At 54.6% G+C, this 15,643-nt stretch overlaps 5 protein-coding genes across 5 annotated transcripts; 2 read left to right on the top strand and 3 right to left on the bottom strand.

Moving 5' to 3' along the window:
- Nucleotides 1-108: 108 nt before the first annotated feature.
- CAOG_02266 (hypothetical protein) lies at nt 109-4,607 on the top strand. The gene is made up of 6 exons (XM_004348966.2): nt 109-181; nt 350-446; nt 877-2,979; nt 3,115-3,899; nt 4,040-4,236; nt 4,325-4,607. Exons 1-6 carry the CDS (start codon nt 143-145, stop codon nt 4,452-4,454), a joined length of 3,351 nt encoding a protein of 1,116 aa, XP_004349016.1. The 5' UTR covers nt 109-142; the 3' UTR covers nt 4,455-4,607.
- CAOG_02265 (hypothetical protein) lies at nt 4,534-5,384 on the bottom strand. Its single transcript, XM_004348965.2, has 3 exons — nt 5,201-5,384; nt 4,786-4,822; nt 4,534-4,690 (listed from the first exon to the last, which is right to left on the bottom strand). The coding sequence occupies exons 1-3, from the start codon at nt 5,352-5,354 to the stop codon at nt 4,672-4,674; spliced, it is 210 nt and encodes a 69-aa protein (XP_004349015.2). The 5' UTR covers nt 5,355-5,384; the 3' UTR covers nt 4,534-4,671.
- Nucleotides 5,385-5,526: 142 nt separating this feature from the next.
- Nucleotides 5,527-8,558, bottom strand: CAOG_02264 (hypothetical protein; the record flags this gene model as incomplete). Its single annotated transcript, XM_004348964.1, has 7 exons — nt 5,527-5,716; nt 5,791-6,038; nt 6,128-6,178; nt 6,284-7,906; nt 7,970-8,061; nt 8,129-8,225; nt 8,427-8,558. 7 exons carry the CDS (start codon nt 8,556-8,558, stop codon nt 5,527-5,529), a joined length of 2,433 nt encoding a protein of 810 aa, XP_004349014.1.
- A 1,427-nt stretch (nt 8,559-9,985) lies between these two features.
- CAOG_02263 (hypothetical protein) lies at nt 9,986-12,472 on the top strand. The gene is made up of 7 exons (XM_004348963.2): nt 9,986-10,246; nt 10,395-10,667; nt 10,860-11,309; nt 11,470-11,657; nt 11,795-11,948; nt 12,044-12,121; nt 12,210-12,472. The coding sequence occupies exons 1-7, from the start codon at nt 10,034-10,036 to the stop codon at nt 12,363-12,365; spliced, it is 1,512 nt and encodes a 503-aa protein (XP_004349013.2). The 5' UTR covers nt 9,986-10,033; the 3' UTR covers nt 12,366-12,472.
- Nucleotides 12,473-12,522: 50 nt separating this feature from the next.
- Nucleotides 12,523-15,621, bottom strand: CAOG_02262 (hypothetical protein; the record flags this gene model as incomplete). The annotated part of the gene is made up of 9 exons (XM_004348962.2): nt 12,523-12,580; nt 12,660-13,013; nt 13,124-13,659; nt 13,811-13,939; nt 14,043-14,386; nt 14,523-14,634; nt 14,714-14,803; nt 14,876-14,916; nt 15,366-15,621. The coding sequence occupies 9 exons, from the start codon at nt 15,619-15,621 to the stop codon at nt 12,523-12,525; spliced, it is 1,920 nt and encodes a 639-aa protein (XP_004349012.2).
- Nucleotides 15,622-15,643: the final 22 nt, after the last annotated feature.

The following is a 15,643-nucleotide window of genomic DNA, read 5'->3' as shown; positions in this document are numbered from 1 at the left end:
CTTCCTCCAGTGAACATGTTGCTGTTGCATTTGTCTTTGAAACACACACCATGAGATTCCGACTGTTGAGCCTGAGCCTTGTGTGTGTGTGTGGTTCAGTCTCGCTTTTTTTTCTCATCGTCGCTCAGAATCCCCTGCACAAATGTCGGCAGTCAAGGCGACTCCAAAGACCATCGCCCAGGTGGGATACAAAAACTCTAGTTGAATCAAGACCGGCCTCACTGTTCGGATGTGGTGGCTCAGGGGATGCAGGCTTGAATGGAGATTCAATGCAATGGAGATTCAATGCAACTCACTGCTCTACCCCCTTTCCCCCCTTTCCATCGCGGTTGCCCGCCCGCACGAGCAGCTTCAGTCGGACATTGAGCGAGTGCGCCTCGCTGGCCATTGGACGGCCATTCCCGAGCTGGTCGAGCGCCACGAGCGAACGCTTCCAAACGATGTTGGTCAGTATCAAACAATGGGCGACAGCTACTCTCTCGCTCTCTCGCTCTCCCTCAGTCTGGCAGCACAGGCAGCATGGGTTGCGTTTGGTGGACCCGTGGTTGTGCGGGCGGTCGGGTGATTGGGACGGCAGCGTCAGGACTTGCATTCGAAATGGACTTTCTGCGAGATCTCATCCTCCCAAGCATGAGCCCCGTCCACCCCCGTTTTCAACAGCGGAGGAGTCATCTTGTGGATGTACAGACATGATGGAGAAGAGTTCAGGGAAAGCGGGGGGGGGAGAGAAAAAAACTCAACCAAACACACTCAATACAAGCCAGATTGCAGATTCGCATTCACCTGCACCTGCACTCGACGGTACTCTTTCCTCACTGAATCTCCCACATTTGTTGGCCCGTCGACTTGTTGGTTGCCCACTGGATTTGTTGATAGAGCCGCGCGAACTGCTCATCGGCGAGCGATTCTTGGTGCAACACCGCCAGGCCTTCTTCCAGAATCTGCTGGCCGCGCACGGCTCTGTGGTGAGCTGGGCAACGTCTGGACTCACTCCCGGCATGCAACTCACAACCGCTGGAAGTGGTGCCGACGCGGCTGCGGCTGCCACGCCGAAGGCATCGGTGCTCAGCTCGTCCTACTCTCCGCTGCGTGCCAGCCTCGCCGAGGCAATTCCGCATCTGGAACGCGCCGCGTCGCAGCAACGGAAGGAAGATAGCTCAGTTATGGTAGAGGCGCAACTTGTGCTTGCCCAGGTGTATTACAGCCTTGGCGATTCGACGAGCTGTGAGCGCGTCTTTGGTCGGTTGGACTTGGAAGAGATTTTCAGCGATCTGGATGCACTCAACCGGAGAACCGCCATGCTGGGTGCCGAAGCACTCGTTTGTCGAGGTCTCGTGAAAGAGCGCCTTGCCAGCGCCGGCACTGCGTCGCCCGCAGAAGCGGCAGAATTGCAGCGCGAGGCGCTCAAGTACTTTAATCGCGCCGTGCTGATTGCCACCAAAAAGTTCCCCGCATCGCCAGGCAACATTGGATTTGAGGGTGTCATGACCACCGCGCTCTTCCGCGTCCCGGCACTCTATCTCGAGGCGGACAACGTCTCCAAGTGCATCGAGACGCTGCGTCGCATCATTCGGTTACCCTTGGTCTCGCAGACGTCCACGCGCCAGCTGGCCATGCGCCGGTTGTCGGACGTGCTGCTCTACACGACCTGTGAAACAACCTACACGCGGGCTCAAACGCTGGCCACTAACGCTAGCCTCGCCCCGGCAACAACCGGCAAGGGCCACTCGCGGTCGCTGTCGACCGGCAACCGATCCATCTCGCAAGACTCCACTGCTGTTCCCGGAGACGAAGTGGAGGATGCCCTGTTGCTGCTACTGCTAGAAGAAGTCGCCTTGCAGCAAGCCATCGAGGTGGCCAGCGCGACCGCCGCCGCCGCTGCCGAAGCCGAGGACGCGAGAAAAAAGGCCGAAGCCGCCGCAGCTGCATTGGCTGCCAGCAACCAAGCCATTGCCGCCGCGTCGGATGCCAACGGTGGCAGCAGCAACCGCAGCAGCTCGAGTCAGACTGCTCCCGCGACGCCAAACTCAAAGGACGCCAAAGGCAAAGGCAAGCAGTCGACAAAGGCCAACCGCAAGTCGGCATCCGTAGCTCCAGAGCAACTCCCAATGCAGCCCCTCGGCACACAGCCTCCATCTGCCACCTCGTCGGCGATTGGAGCTCCATCGTCCGAGGCTCCTGCCAGCTCTTCTGCAACGGTGCCCCAAGCGTCAGAATCCACCACGGCCACCACGGATGCATCATCGGCGGCTGGCGTTGCTGCAGCCTCGGCCACTGGCGCAACATCCTCGTCCACGACAGAATTTCCGCTCGAAAACAGGGGCTCGTCTCTGGAATCGATTCCCATGCTCACAGTCACTGCAACGAACGGCGAGACAGACATGGCTCACCAGCCAACTCTGCTCGAGGTCGCCGAGGTGAAGGCCGGCGACGCTACCACAGTCTCGACCACGGGACCTGTCGACCACCACCAGCACGTGTCGGTGGTTGCACACCAGCTCGAGCCTCCAAAGCATACGGCGTTGACGCGGTTGGACCATCCAATGCTCCCCAAGCTGTACGAGGCCATTGTTTCGGTCTACGACCGCATTGCCATCTTGTGTTCGCGTCGAAAGCTGTTTGGCGTCCTGGTGGGCATCTACGAGCGCTCGCTCAAGTTCTCCTACCGCAATTCGCACCTGTGGTTGCAGTTTGCACTTGTCTTGTTATCTGCCGGCCACTACCGACGGGCTTCTCACGTGCTCTGTGAGGCCTGCCAGCTCCATCCGGGCGCCGATGCCTCGCACATGCACCGTACCCCCGCTGATGTGGTTCCGCTGTTGCTGGGCGCATCGGTGTGCTTTAACAGTCTGGACGACACCACGACAGCGCTGGAATTTGCCTTTGCCGCCTCCTCCGTTGTCACTCGCAAACAACAGCCGCTGGATGTCAAGACCTACCAAGTGATTGGTCTGTCGTACCGTGCCAAAGCCAGTCACGGTATGAAACTTGAGTTGTTGGGTTTCGGTCGTTGAAGGGTTTTTGTTGTTTTTTGGTTTTGTGTATTGGTTTGCTGACTTGTATTTTTGTTTTCCTATTTTCTCAATTCTCGTTTTCCCCGCCCCCACCAACCAGCTCGTTTTGCTGCAGACAGGAAGGGGTTTCAAACTGCAGCACTGCAAGCCTTGCACAAGGCGCATTTGCTCGACAAAGGCGATGCGAACATTGCACGGCATTTGGCTCTCGCCTACGCAGACATTCGCGAGATGCCGCTTGCCATTCGTTACTGCCAACTGGCCATCCAGCTCAATCCGGGCGATCACGACGCGCTGCATCTCATGGCGCTGATTCTGTCGTCGCAGCGCGAGTACGGCAAGGCCATTCAGATCTGCGACGCAGTGCTCGCCACCCAGCCCGCTGCCTTTGCCGTGTTGTTAACAAAGGCCTCGCTCCAGCTGGAGCACTTGGGCGCCCTTGTCGCCCTCGACACGTACGCGCACATGCTCAAGCAATGGCGCGATCTTTACCTGACTTTGGTGACGAGCGGGACCAGCGGCGCACTGCCCCGATCTTCTTCACGACTGCTCCACAAGCTCGTGGCGGATGGTCGCTCCACTGTGCACAAGCTTGGTGGCCTGTCTGCCACCGACCAGGACGGCGAGGCGAGCACCGCCCAAGGCGCCGCCTCCAGCAGTGCTGGTGGCAACGAAGCGGCGTCCAGTCGTGCCGGGGACGACGGTAGCACTGTCGGCGGTGCCAACAGTGTCAACACTGCCGCTGCTCTCCACCAAGGCTGGCTCATCTTGATCTGGGTGCACATTGCCAAGACATTTATCACTCTGGAAAAGTACGCCGATGCGGCCGCGTGTCTCAAGGAGGCCAAGTCGCTCTACCCGCTGCTCGAGTCGTATTATTTTATAGTAAGCACGCGAATTGCGTTTGTGATTGGAGTAGCGATAGCTGTTTGTTTGTTTGGTTGGTTGTTTGTTGATTGGTTGTTGGTTGATTGGTACTGATTGAGTTTTTTTTTCTCATCTGCGTTTTTTTTTCTCTCTTGCAGACTGGTTTGGTTGCCGAAAAGAAGCGCTTGTACGCCGACGCTGCTCTCGAGTTTGAGCGAGCTCTTGCCATCAAGCCGGATCATCTCGAGGCGCTGATTCACATGGGCATTGTTGCTCGCGAGCAGGGTGATCTCGTGGTCGCGGAAAAGTTCTTGACAGAGGCAACGCTTGTTGACACGAGCTCGCATGTTGCGTGGTAAGAGTCATGAAGGAGCTTTGTGTTTTTGGTTCACGCGCCAGTTGTGCTCATCCACATGCGATGGCTATGGCTGAACTCTTGGTAGGCACAACCTTGGCACTGTGTTGCAGCTGCAGCAGCAGCACGATCGAGCTGTTGAGTGCTTCCTGCTTGCGGTGGATCTCGAATCAACCGCGCCGATCGTTCCGTTCTCCAATATTTCGTCCTATTTGTGAAGCTTCCCCTCCGTTCCCCTCCTCCCTCTCTGTCTTCCTTGAAGAGACGGGGAGGTTTTCATTGACGGGTTGCCCCGTGTGTTGTGTTGGTGTGCAGCTGTTTAATATGCAATTGAAAACACACAAAAAGAGACACAAAATTTCTCGCAACTCCACTCATGCCCCCCAGTAAGTAGCAATATTCAAACGAGCGTTTTGTTCAGGTGTTCTTCTTGTTTCAAAGGGGGCTAACAAGACTGCCAGAATGATTCAAACATGAACGGCATCAAAAGTCAGCGCCAATGCGGATTGCAGCCAAATTTTCATTCAAAACGCAACAAGTTCGACTCACGTCAGCAAGGATGGCCGCGGCTCGCCAGTGGTCATGCCTGTCGTTGAATCCAAGATGACAGCAAAAAAGTGCCAACACCAAACAAAACAGCATCAGCCAACGAGTCCAAGCCGGAAAGGCGACTTAAAGAAAGGAGAAATGATTGAAGCTGAATGCGCTGCTCAATGCGCTGATCCGCCTCCCCTGTCTGGCCACTGACAATCCGTCCTGATCTAGCGCAATACCATTCACACCCGTTTGGTCGAGGGCGGTTGGAGCAGCAGCGCCGCAGGATCCGGAGCTGCTTCCAGTCCCACGCGGCCAAGACTCGGCTCTCTCCCTCTCCTCCCACTCGCTCTCTCCCGCCTCTTTCTCCCGCTCTTTGGTGATGGTCGATTGTTGTGCTGGTTTATTGAGGGTGGTGGTTGTTTTGTACCGAGGTAGATGACGAGGGGCAGGAAACCCCAGTGCACGACCGTCTTGGCGACGTCGGTGGCCTTGCGCAGCTTGTCCTTGGTCTCCTCGCTCACGGGCAGCATTGTGTGTAATAAGTGTGAAATGTAAAAAAGCACAAATAAATGACTAGACATCCTAACACAATACACCACCCAATCTCGAACAATCTTTCCGCTTTGGAAGAGACGCGATCAAGCGACAATGCAACTTTGGGAAAATTTGTTACGAACAAGAAGGAGAGGAGGAGGTGCCAACAAAGGGTGATGGCACTTGCACGCATGACCGGAGCGCATCGTCCACGTCAGTTTAGTCATCATCATCATCATCATCATCATCATCATCATCATCATCATCATCATCATCATCATCATCATCATCATCATCATCATCATCATCATCATCATCATCATCATCATCAGCAGCAGCAGCAGCAGCAGCAGCAGCAGCAGCAGCAGCAGCATCGGGTCGTTCGCTCAGTGAAGGCGAGCCAAGCCGTCTACAGCACAACAAGTCTGTGAGCGTGCAAAGCCCAATACGCCATCCATTCTGCAACCAACAAGCTCGGCGAACACACCGAAGATCGGCCAAAGCATCACCGGGAAGTAATCGCGATAGTTCTCCAGGGAGACGACGTAAACATGTGGCCGAATTTTCAAGTCTTGCGAGACGGCACTGTCAACGAAAAAGCCGTGCGCGAATGCTGTGTTGGGCGGCCATTGCGTCTTCAAGACTTTCAATGCGTTCTTTGTGTGCTTTCTCTGCACGGAGGTGGTGAAGCTGGCGGATCGAAAAAGCTTGGCATCCGCCCCTTCAACCACCTGCGGGTTGCCGTTTGGATGACGGTCATATGCATCAGTCCATTCATCCCTTCTACTAGCAAACCAACGATGCAATGATTTGAGCGCACCTTCACTTGGTTGGGCGCAGTACCTGCCGGTTGCTTCCCCTTCCCCGGGTCCTATCAGTCCAGCAGCAAGTCCATCAGCGAGAAGATGCGTGAGCCATGTCGGCAAGCAACCAAGAAGACATCCAAAGCAGTCTACCAAATCTGTTATTGATGTACCTGGGTGAGCGTGTCGTGAACCGTCCAAAAGTCCACGCACGCGGTGTGGAGCTGGTCGTAGCAAATGTGGCCAACGTTTGCGTCCGCGCGCTGAAGCGCCTGGTTTTTCCCCGTGAAATCCACCAATCTGATCGACTCTGGCGCAGGAAGCTTGATTTTCATGTCGGTGAGTTTTGACACTGTGGCAAATGCAGCTCCGGCGTGCAGATCTGAGAGACGCGTTTCTCCCGAGGGAGGCCGGTACTTGGCGAAGGTGCAAAGACGAAGAGCGTAGGCGGCAGCACAGGCCGTCTCAAAGCTCTTTGAGCTCTTGCCGTAGCTGGACTTGAGGACAGTGCGCAAAATCTCACACCAGTGAGGAGCCTGCCCGTTCCCGACGAAGTTTGCTTCCAAGCGCAGGAGTAACGCGTCCACCACAGGCAGAGACATGAGAACCAAATTACCAGAGTTTTCGAACGAGCCGATGTACAGCTGTTCCAACTCCTCAGGAGTGACGCTGTAGTTCAACGGCGCTGCGAGACGCACACTCGGCATTGATCGCAAGCCGCACCACAGCAGCTTTTCGATGTTTTCGAGCGGTAAATCTTGGAGTCTGTCGCGTAGGGGTTGCAGAATTGTGCTCCGAATGGAGTCGAGTGCAGTGGCCAAGATGCCTGCTTGTTGACCGGCGCGCGAAGTGACGGATACTTGCTTGAGAGCGTCAAACAGAGCATGCAGACTCCTCGCGTGCCCAGAAACATAGATGAGCAGTCGAAGAACGCCTTCATCGGTCCCAGGATTGTAATCAGCAGGCCAAAGCTCTGGCCAGGTTGTTTCACGGGCTTGGGCCACTGCGCCTGCCAGCCATGATCTCGATTGCTCGAACGACAAAGGAGGCAGTGACACTCTGGTGCTTTCAAATGACGACTTGATGACGACTTCAGCGAAGGGCTTGTAGAGGAGTCCGGCAAACAACGACGCGCAATGGTAGAACGACTGCTCAGGAATCGCGGCCGACGCTAACGCAATGAAGACATTCTGGAAGAATGGATTGGGCGAGGGCCGTAAAACAGTGTCAGGAACACCAAAAGACTGCTGGACCTCGTCTAGACCAAGCACAAACATGACTGGGCGACGAGGGACTTGGCTCGCAGCAGCTGCGGGATCAACAACGGGTGCTTCCCCCAGTGCTCTGCAATCAGGCGGGTACCTCTGTGCGTGAAGTGCAATGATCGCAAGGACCTCGGAAAGCGTCACAGCGCCGATAACTTGGCGAAGATTGTTCACATTGTCGACGGACCAGTCTGGCTCACGAACAAAAAACCGAAGAAGCGCACGATAGGCGATGCTCAGCGCACCACCGAGTGCGACATCAAGCGGAGAGAACTGCGTTGAGCTGTTGTAGGTCACGTATAGCGGCACGAAAATCTCCGCGCCCTGCCGCCGCGTGAAGGCGAACTTGAAGTACTCGTACATGGCGCGGGTCTTGCCGATGCCTGGAATGCCTGCAAACACCATGCTTGGAAAGGAACGCGGGTCCACGTTGCTGTCAATGCGTGATGTCACATCGATGTAGTGTTGTCTCAGATTTGGCAAGACAAGCCCCTGCGGATCTTGGTAAGAGAGCTCTGCGATGTTGAAGCTCTGCTCACATATCGGTAAGGGACCAATCATCATTGAATACGGTGGTAGTGCAACAAAACTCACTTCGAAGGTAAAGACGTGGTTAGATGGGAACAATCCCGCAGTCATGAGCGCGTTATAGAGTGTCGTGATTCGTTTATCTGATTGAATGATGCCTGAAAAGCAATCGCGTCAACATCGACTGTACACTCGAAATGCAGGCTCTAAAAATCGACAACTCACCAAATTTCTTCAGAGGCGCAAGCTCTGGAAGTGGCGTTGTCTGCATATCAGTTGAAGCAGTCGGTTGAGGAGGGGATTGGGATGCATCGTCGTTCTCCTAGTTTTGAGAAAATAAAAAGAGATGATGTGTTAGCTGGCGACATGATCGCGGTGTGGCAGTTCTACAACAAAGACTGTTCACGCTTTGCACAAGGAACGAAGACGAGTGGACGAGGTCCACAAAAAATGGCGCGCAACTGCCAAGACGCCGATAGACAGACAATGACAGACAATGACAGGCAGGTCTCGGTCCACTTACGGTTCTGGCACGCTTGGATTGACCTCCGGAAGGATCCTCTGCTGAACGCTTGGCAGAAGTCACGGGAGGAGCCACGGGAGAAGTCCCGGAAGAGGGCACCGATGCGGTCTCGGGAGAGGCGTGTGATTCCATGAAAAAGACTGATTGAACACGTCAAAGTGATTTTTGTTTTCGACATCGTGTCGTTTATGGTGAGCTTGGTTCTTTTATGAAGCCTCATCATGGCAGAAGACTGTGATGAGATGCTATCTGGCTGATGTCTTCGTTTTTCTTTTGTTTTTCTTTCAGTCGTGAGTTTTGGTTTTGACTTCAAACTGCAAGCTGAAATCGAGCTCCCAGGCTGCGCTCTGTGCTCTCCTACTTTCTCGATAAATCACGCAATGACCTCGCATCAATAACCATGGTGGTATTGGTGGGTAGGGGGTGAAAGGGGCGCCCAGTGCTGAACACGCTGAACGCAGCAGCAGTTGCAATGTGGTCGTCTTTTTTTCCCTTTTTTGCGTTACTGTGCTGCTTATGGTCATGCTTTTTACAGAAGGAAAATAAAAATCAATCGAGAAAAAGAAAATCATTCAACCCACCAGGGAAAAAAGGAAAGAAGAAAAACAGCAAGCAACAGAAGAAACGCCGTGTCACGCACGAGTCCCTCTCCGCTCCCTCTCCCTTCAATAAGCATGACAGATGGATGAAGCGCATTGCACCACACGCAAAACGCGAACGCCGACGCCAGAATACGACGATCAGGTGGCGAGATTGGAGTTGAAAAAAAAAAAAACATCAAAGACACCCATCCACAGTGCGATCGCACCATGCACTCTCAAACACGCATACACGTACGCACATGACGATCGTGCGTGCTGGTCTGCGGCATGGGGCTGAGCGACGGCGGCGTCGTTTGAAGCGGCTTTGACATTTCAACCAATAACATTGCTCTTGATTTTTTTTTTATTGTTTTGACAGCTCCTCCATTTAAGCACTCTGTTGAGGAGGGCGGCATGAAATTCCGTCAAAAGCCGCTCCTGTAGCACCGATTGGACCTTGCTGTGCCCATCAAATCGATGGCGATGAACGTTGGTGCTGAGGAGGGATATCGATCAAATGCCAGCCATTCGTCCGCCAAAAGACATTCACCTTTGCCCTCGAGCTCCACGATGCCACGTCGTCAGAGTCGTGCACAAGGGCCTGATTCAACAACAAGGGCACTGCTCTGAAGTGTGCAAGCAAGGACTCTTTCCACTCGTCTCCCCTTGCGTGGGTGCAACTGCTGAGCATTGTTGAAATCCGTCAAATCTGGTCTTTCGCTCAATGATCCTTTGATTGATGGTTTGCAGTTGTTCTTCGCTCCTTCGATTTAGATCTACTCTTCATTCTTCTTTTCTTTTACTCTCTTCATTCCTCGCAATGGCACTGCAGCAGCGCAGTTTCGCGTTCGCAGCAGTCGCAAAACGGCGTTTTTAGGGATTGCAGTAACCGCTCCACTCTCAAAGCCTCCTCGCTTCAGCACCAACTCCTCAATTCATTCATTTTCTCTTCTTTATAAAAATATATTTTTGTTTTGTTTTTTGTTTGGAAATCCAAAAGCATAACCCACTCCCATAAAACTCACGATGCGCGCTGCCACGCTGGTCGCAGTGCTCGTGGTGATTGCGCTCGCGTCCATCAGCGCCGTTCCCGCGTCGCTCTCCAACAACCACCACGGCTCGATCACCACCACCACCACCACCACCCTCTTCGGCAGTCAATCCAACACTCTCTCCGTGCAGCAGCTGCACCCCGCACTCGCTGCTGCTGCCGGCCCCGTCCTCTTTGCCAGCGCACAGGTAACAGCAGAGCTGCGATCTCGGTCCCTTTGAGAACGCCGCTTCAAGCACTCGACACGTCCCAACGCTCACTGCTGGGGTGGCTGGGGCTCATGTCATCATCATCATTCATCATTCATCATCTTGTTGTTGTTGTTGTTGTTTGCAGGAAGAAGACTCGTTCGGCGATGAAGAAGACGAGGTCGTAGCCACGGACGACGACGGCGATGACGAGGAAGTCGAGGTCGTTGTTCCAGCCAAGTCCGCAAAGTCCAAGACCACCACTGCGACCACGACGACGACGACTACGACTGGTGATGACGATGAGGAGGCTGTCGAGCAGGAGGTCGAGACGGCGCCCGCTGGCGAGTCGGATGCCGAGGCCAAGCCACGCAAGGCAAAGAAGGCGCCCAAAGTTGCCCCTGTGCCGCGCGTTCAGAAGGTGAGTCCTGCCCAGCGCTTCATGTGTGCAGAACAAGGCATTGAACGCGTTCATGTCAAGAAAGGCGATCTCTACCATCTCGGAGGAAGCTCCGTACTTTGTTTGTTGACAAATCACTCACTTCTTCAATCACTCGCTCTCCTTTCCCCCCCCCACCCCACCCCACCCTCCCACACTCTAATCCTCTCACAGGTTCGCGGCCTGCCCGAATTCACCTTCTCCAACTGGTACCCGGAACTGTTCAGCTTGCTCGGCATGGTCGTGTACGTCCTGAACTACTTTACCGGTCGCTCCAAGAACACGACGCTCGCCACTGCTTGGGCTCGCGAGAACGGCGCCATCTTGCAAAAGAACTTTGCCCAAACCACGGATCCCGAGTCTCGCGCCATGCTCTACCCGGAAAATGCCAGCATGTTCTACAACTGGTCCACCGGCCGCGTCAACTGCGCAGGCATGCTGACCACGCTCGACTTCCTCCGTCGCCCCGATCTCCTTTCGATGGTGTTTGCCACCACTCTGCAGCCCGCCACCGACAAGATTACCTACGCTGTTGAGATGAACAACGACGCCATGGACACGTTTGTGGTGGCGTTCGGTCCCAAGGCCAAGCTGACCAAGCTTCGTTCAGAGATGCACGATCTTGTACGTAGTAATGATGATGGGAGGAGGAGGAGATTGGCGCGTTGTTTTGTACTGTACTACTGCTGGAGAGAGAATTGATCGCGTTGTGGCAGAGTTTCAGTGCTTTTTGTCATGTCCCCGACTGACTTGCTCATTTTGGTTGATTGTGTCTCTTGTGTAGAGCTTCTTTACGACCGGCTACTCTGGAGAATCGTACGGCCTGCCTGCGTCCTTTGCTGTTCATACCGACTGCCCCGAGGTCGCTCGCGAGCTCATCACACCCGAACTTGCCGAACGCATCCGTGCCAACCCCAAGACATTCGATGTTTTCCACTTCTCTGACAAGTTCCAAGGCACGATCGACAACGAGTACGTTTATTTTTGGTGTGGCCCAGGGGTTTGCGTGCTCTGCTTTTTTTTGCTTTTTTTTTTTCCGAGGGGGGAGAGGTTTGGGAATTTCCTGTGCTAAGTTTGCAATCCATCTTGCTTGCTTGCTTTTTTTTCAGAGTTCCGGCTGACCAGCGACCCACCCCTCGTCCCATGCTCTTCATGACGTTCAATCTGGTTGGATCGGCGCGAGGCATGGTCCAGTCTGTCGAATACACGCAGTTGGTCATTGATCTGCTTGACAAGGTTGCCCGCACCCGACTAACATCTCAGGCACGCACGACATCTCGCTTTTTGTTGTGTTGCTGAACTCTTTTTGTTTTGCAATCAATGCTGACTTTTGTTGTTTTTGGTTTGCTCCTTCGCAGTCCAAGCAGCGAGCAGACAAGAAGCGCGCTCAGATGCAAGACGAATTGAACAAGATTGCGCACCAGAAACTGCAAGAGGTACAGCCCGAATTGACACCTCTCCCTTTTGCCCGATCCTGCATCGCGCTCACAATTTTTTTGGTCCGCTCTTGCTCTTTTGCTGCAGGCCGCGCAACTCAAACGCGAAGAAAAGCTCCGCCTGGAGCGCCAGCAGGCCATGAACTCGAGCGATCCAGATGCTCGTGCCAAGTGGGAAGAGAAGCAGCGAAAGGACGAGATGAAGAAGCGGATGGCCAAGGGCAAGATTGCCGTCATGCGTTAAATCTCCTCTTAACCCTAAGGCGTGCCCATACTAGAGTAGAGTTTCTCCTCCATTCTGTGTGTGTGTCCTATGATTTCACAATTACATGTTTCATGATTGCAAGCGAAAAGTATGTATTTCATCGCCCGTCGACAGTAAGTACAAAACACTGGCGTAGCTATCGGCCACCCTTCTTCTTCTTCTTGTTGTGTTGTTGTTGCTGAGGCTTTTTGGCGCTGAAAATCGAAAAACACAAGCCAAAATGAGCAATCACGATTCGACAAAAAACACACACACACAAACAATGGGACTTACGGTTCAGCGGTGGCAGCAGGCGCGGCGGCGGGTGCGGCGGCAGCAGGGGTTGCGCTCGGGGCAGCGGTCTTGGCGCGGCCATCGAATGCCGCAGAGCCAGTCATCCCAGAGCCGGAAGCAGCATCGGGCGTGCTGGAGGCGGCACCTTGCGAACCGCCCTTGCCCAGATCGCGCTTCTTCTTTCCCTTGCGATATGTCGAGCGCTCACGCTTGGGCAGCCAGCGCTCCGGATCGGGTGTGAACTTCGGATCAAAGTTCTTGGGCATGCGCTTGGGGTTGAGCTTGCGCTTCTTTTTCTTTTTGAGAGCAGCCTTCTGGCCGCTGGCAGCAGGGTTGCTTGTGGCGTCAGCAGATCTGGTCGCGCAAAAAAAAAAAAAGGGAAGAATAACAACAGCAGCACGAAAACCAGGTCAATTTTTGCAGCACTGCAACTCGAGCAAGAATATCCACAAACACAAACTCACGCAGAAGCAGCGACGGCGTTCTTGTCCTTGGCACGCTGGGAGATGCGCCCGACCACGAGATTCTCGAGAGCATCCACATCGATGGGCTCGCCGCTGGCGATAGCGGGCAAGCTGGCAGCATATTGCTCTGCCTGGGCTGCATCGACGTGCGAAGTGGCGAGTACCAATCCGGCAAGAGCCGCGCGATCCTTCTTGTTGGCCCGGAAAAGACGCTCGTACAGGACGGCGGCTTGTGCTGGTTGCTTGTGACGCAGGTAGAACTGCGCCGCATGTCGCATCAGCGTCAGCAGCTGCTTGGAGGGTGCACCAGAGGTCTGGGTCGCAGCGATGGCCTCTTCGAAAACCTGCGCTGCAGCCGCAACATCACCCATGCGCTCATACACAGACACCAGCGTGGCAACCATGCCAGGTCGGTGCTGCAGCGAGCGGGCAGCGCGCAGCGAGGCCGCGGCTTGGCCAGGGTTGTTCGCCACCAAGTGGTTTTGGGCGAGCGTGAGGTTGACGTAAACGGCATGGCTGTGAGTGTCGGCGTACGACTGGCAAGCAAGGCAGAAGTGAAGGCAGAAGAGAGAGTGAGTAAGGTTTTGGGGTTTGGTTTGTTTGTTTGTTTGTTTTTGTGCATGATCAAGCCGCGCGGTGATTTGTTGAGCAACGACAAATTCCGAGTCGCTTCTCTGCGCAACTGACCTGCAAAAGCTCAAAGGCCTTTGTGGCCTTCTTATCCTTGAACAAGAGCGAAGCAGAGATGAGGATGAGGACGTCGTGGTCTGGGTATTGCTTTGACAGGGACTCGAAGAGTTGGCGGCATTGCTCGTTCTGCATGGAAAAAAAAAAGATGGAGATGCAATAGATAATCATAAAAAGTGAGCCTCAAGGCGAAGGGAGACAAGCAAAGACAAAGCACATGGACCCATCGTACCTGATTCATGTGCAAAGCAAGGAGGCATCGGTTCACAGCCATCACGCGACGCTGATGAGAGTTGAGCTTCTTGTCAAGGCCCTCAGCAAGCGTGGCCTGAATACGCTTCTTGGAATCGAAGGTCTCGCGGTCCTTGTTGATGGCAACAATGTTGTTGGAGGCGATTGCCGCGACCACAACATCGCTGGGTCGAGACTTGAGAATCAGGTTATAGATGGCCATTGCCTCTTCGATACGGTCTTGCAGGTGCAACACGACGGCGAGCTGGACTTGAATGACGCCGAGCTCGGCAAGAATCTCGCTCTCGTCAAAGCCCTCAGCCTCAAGCGTTTTCTTGCAGAGGTCTGGAGACAGAGGGCAAGGAGGCACACAAGACCGAGAGGAGGGGCGACGAGGATGAGGATTGCTCGAGACGACCAGAACAGCAAAAAAAAAACCAAGGAAAAAACAAAAAACAATAAAAAGCAGCCTCCTACTCACCCTCGGCTTGCTCGAGCTTGGTGGCTGCAGAAGTCAGGTTTGTGCGCGCAATGTCGATGCATGCCGAGTTGTAGCAGAGTTCAAACGTCGACAGATTGGCAGGGACCTCGTTCTACAATCGCCAATGTGTCAGAAAAACACACAAAAGAGAAAGTCGAAACAAAAAAAAACATTCGGAACGTTCGACATACCAACAAAGCAGCGCTGGTCTCGGGAGACAAAACCACAGCGCCAGCAATTGCAGACAGATAGTTGGTCAAGTGCTCGGCGTCGCCAGAGAGCTGCACACGGAAGAAGAAAACGCGTCAGAATGAAAACAAGCACGGCCAGAATGCCATGTCAATGCAACCCACCTTGTGCTCGGCCATAATCTTCTTGTACAGTGCGACGCACTCTTGGAACGCCGCGACACGACGACAAGCAACGACGAAACGTGCATGGTGAGTGCTCGGCAAACGGCCGTCCCAACGCCCAAACCACCACCACCACGCCCAAACCACCACCACCACCACCCCGACAATGGCCCAGCTGGAACATTGCTGCACATGGTACAGCATTGGGGGGGGCGGGTGGAGAGCAGTGAAGCGCTCGCTGTTCCCCTTGCTTCCGCCCTCCCTTCTCCTGCTCTCTAAAGTCAAGCCTTCCTCTCCCCCACTCCCCAATGACTGTGCGTTGACACTCGCTGTCTTGCTCTGCGTGCTTTTGGTTGCGGTGGTCCTGTTGTATGGACGTACAATTTGCGCATGGAGCTCCTTGACTTTGAGATCTTGGCTTGAGCACTGCTCGATGGCCGCCAGCGCCTCGCTCAGCTGGTGCAGGCGGTAGTGGCAGCAAACGCAGCACCAGACGACGATGACGACGAGGTGCCAGCAGCAGCAGCAGCAGCAGCAGCAGCAGCAGCAGCAGCAGCAGCAATGGCGGCGAGCGCGTCCTCAAAGCGCGACAGGTGGATGAGCGCGACCAGCTTGCAGCTCAGCGCGTCCACTGCAGACGAAGGGTCGGCCGCAAGTGCGCTGTCGGCCAGCTGGAGCACTCGAGTGTAGTCCGTCGAGCCCTCAGCAGACATCCGCTGCAGCTCGGCGAGCGCGTCGTCTGCCATGTCGTGATAGGAAGAGAGAGAG

This window comes from Capsaspora owczarzaki (genome assembly GCF_000151315.2).
Source record: "Capsaspora owczarzaki ATCC 30864 unplaced genomic scaffold supercont2.3, whole genome shotgun sequence".
Lineage (NCBI taxonomy): Eukaryota > Filasterea > Ministeriida > Capsasporidae > Capsaspora > Capsaspora owczarzaki.
This window is presented reverse-complemented; position numbering and strand designations above follow the sequence as displayed.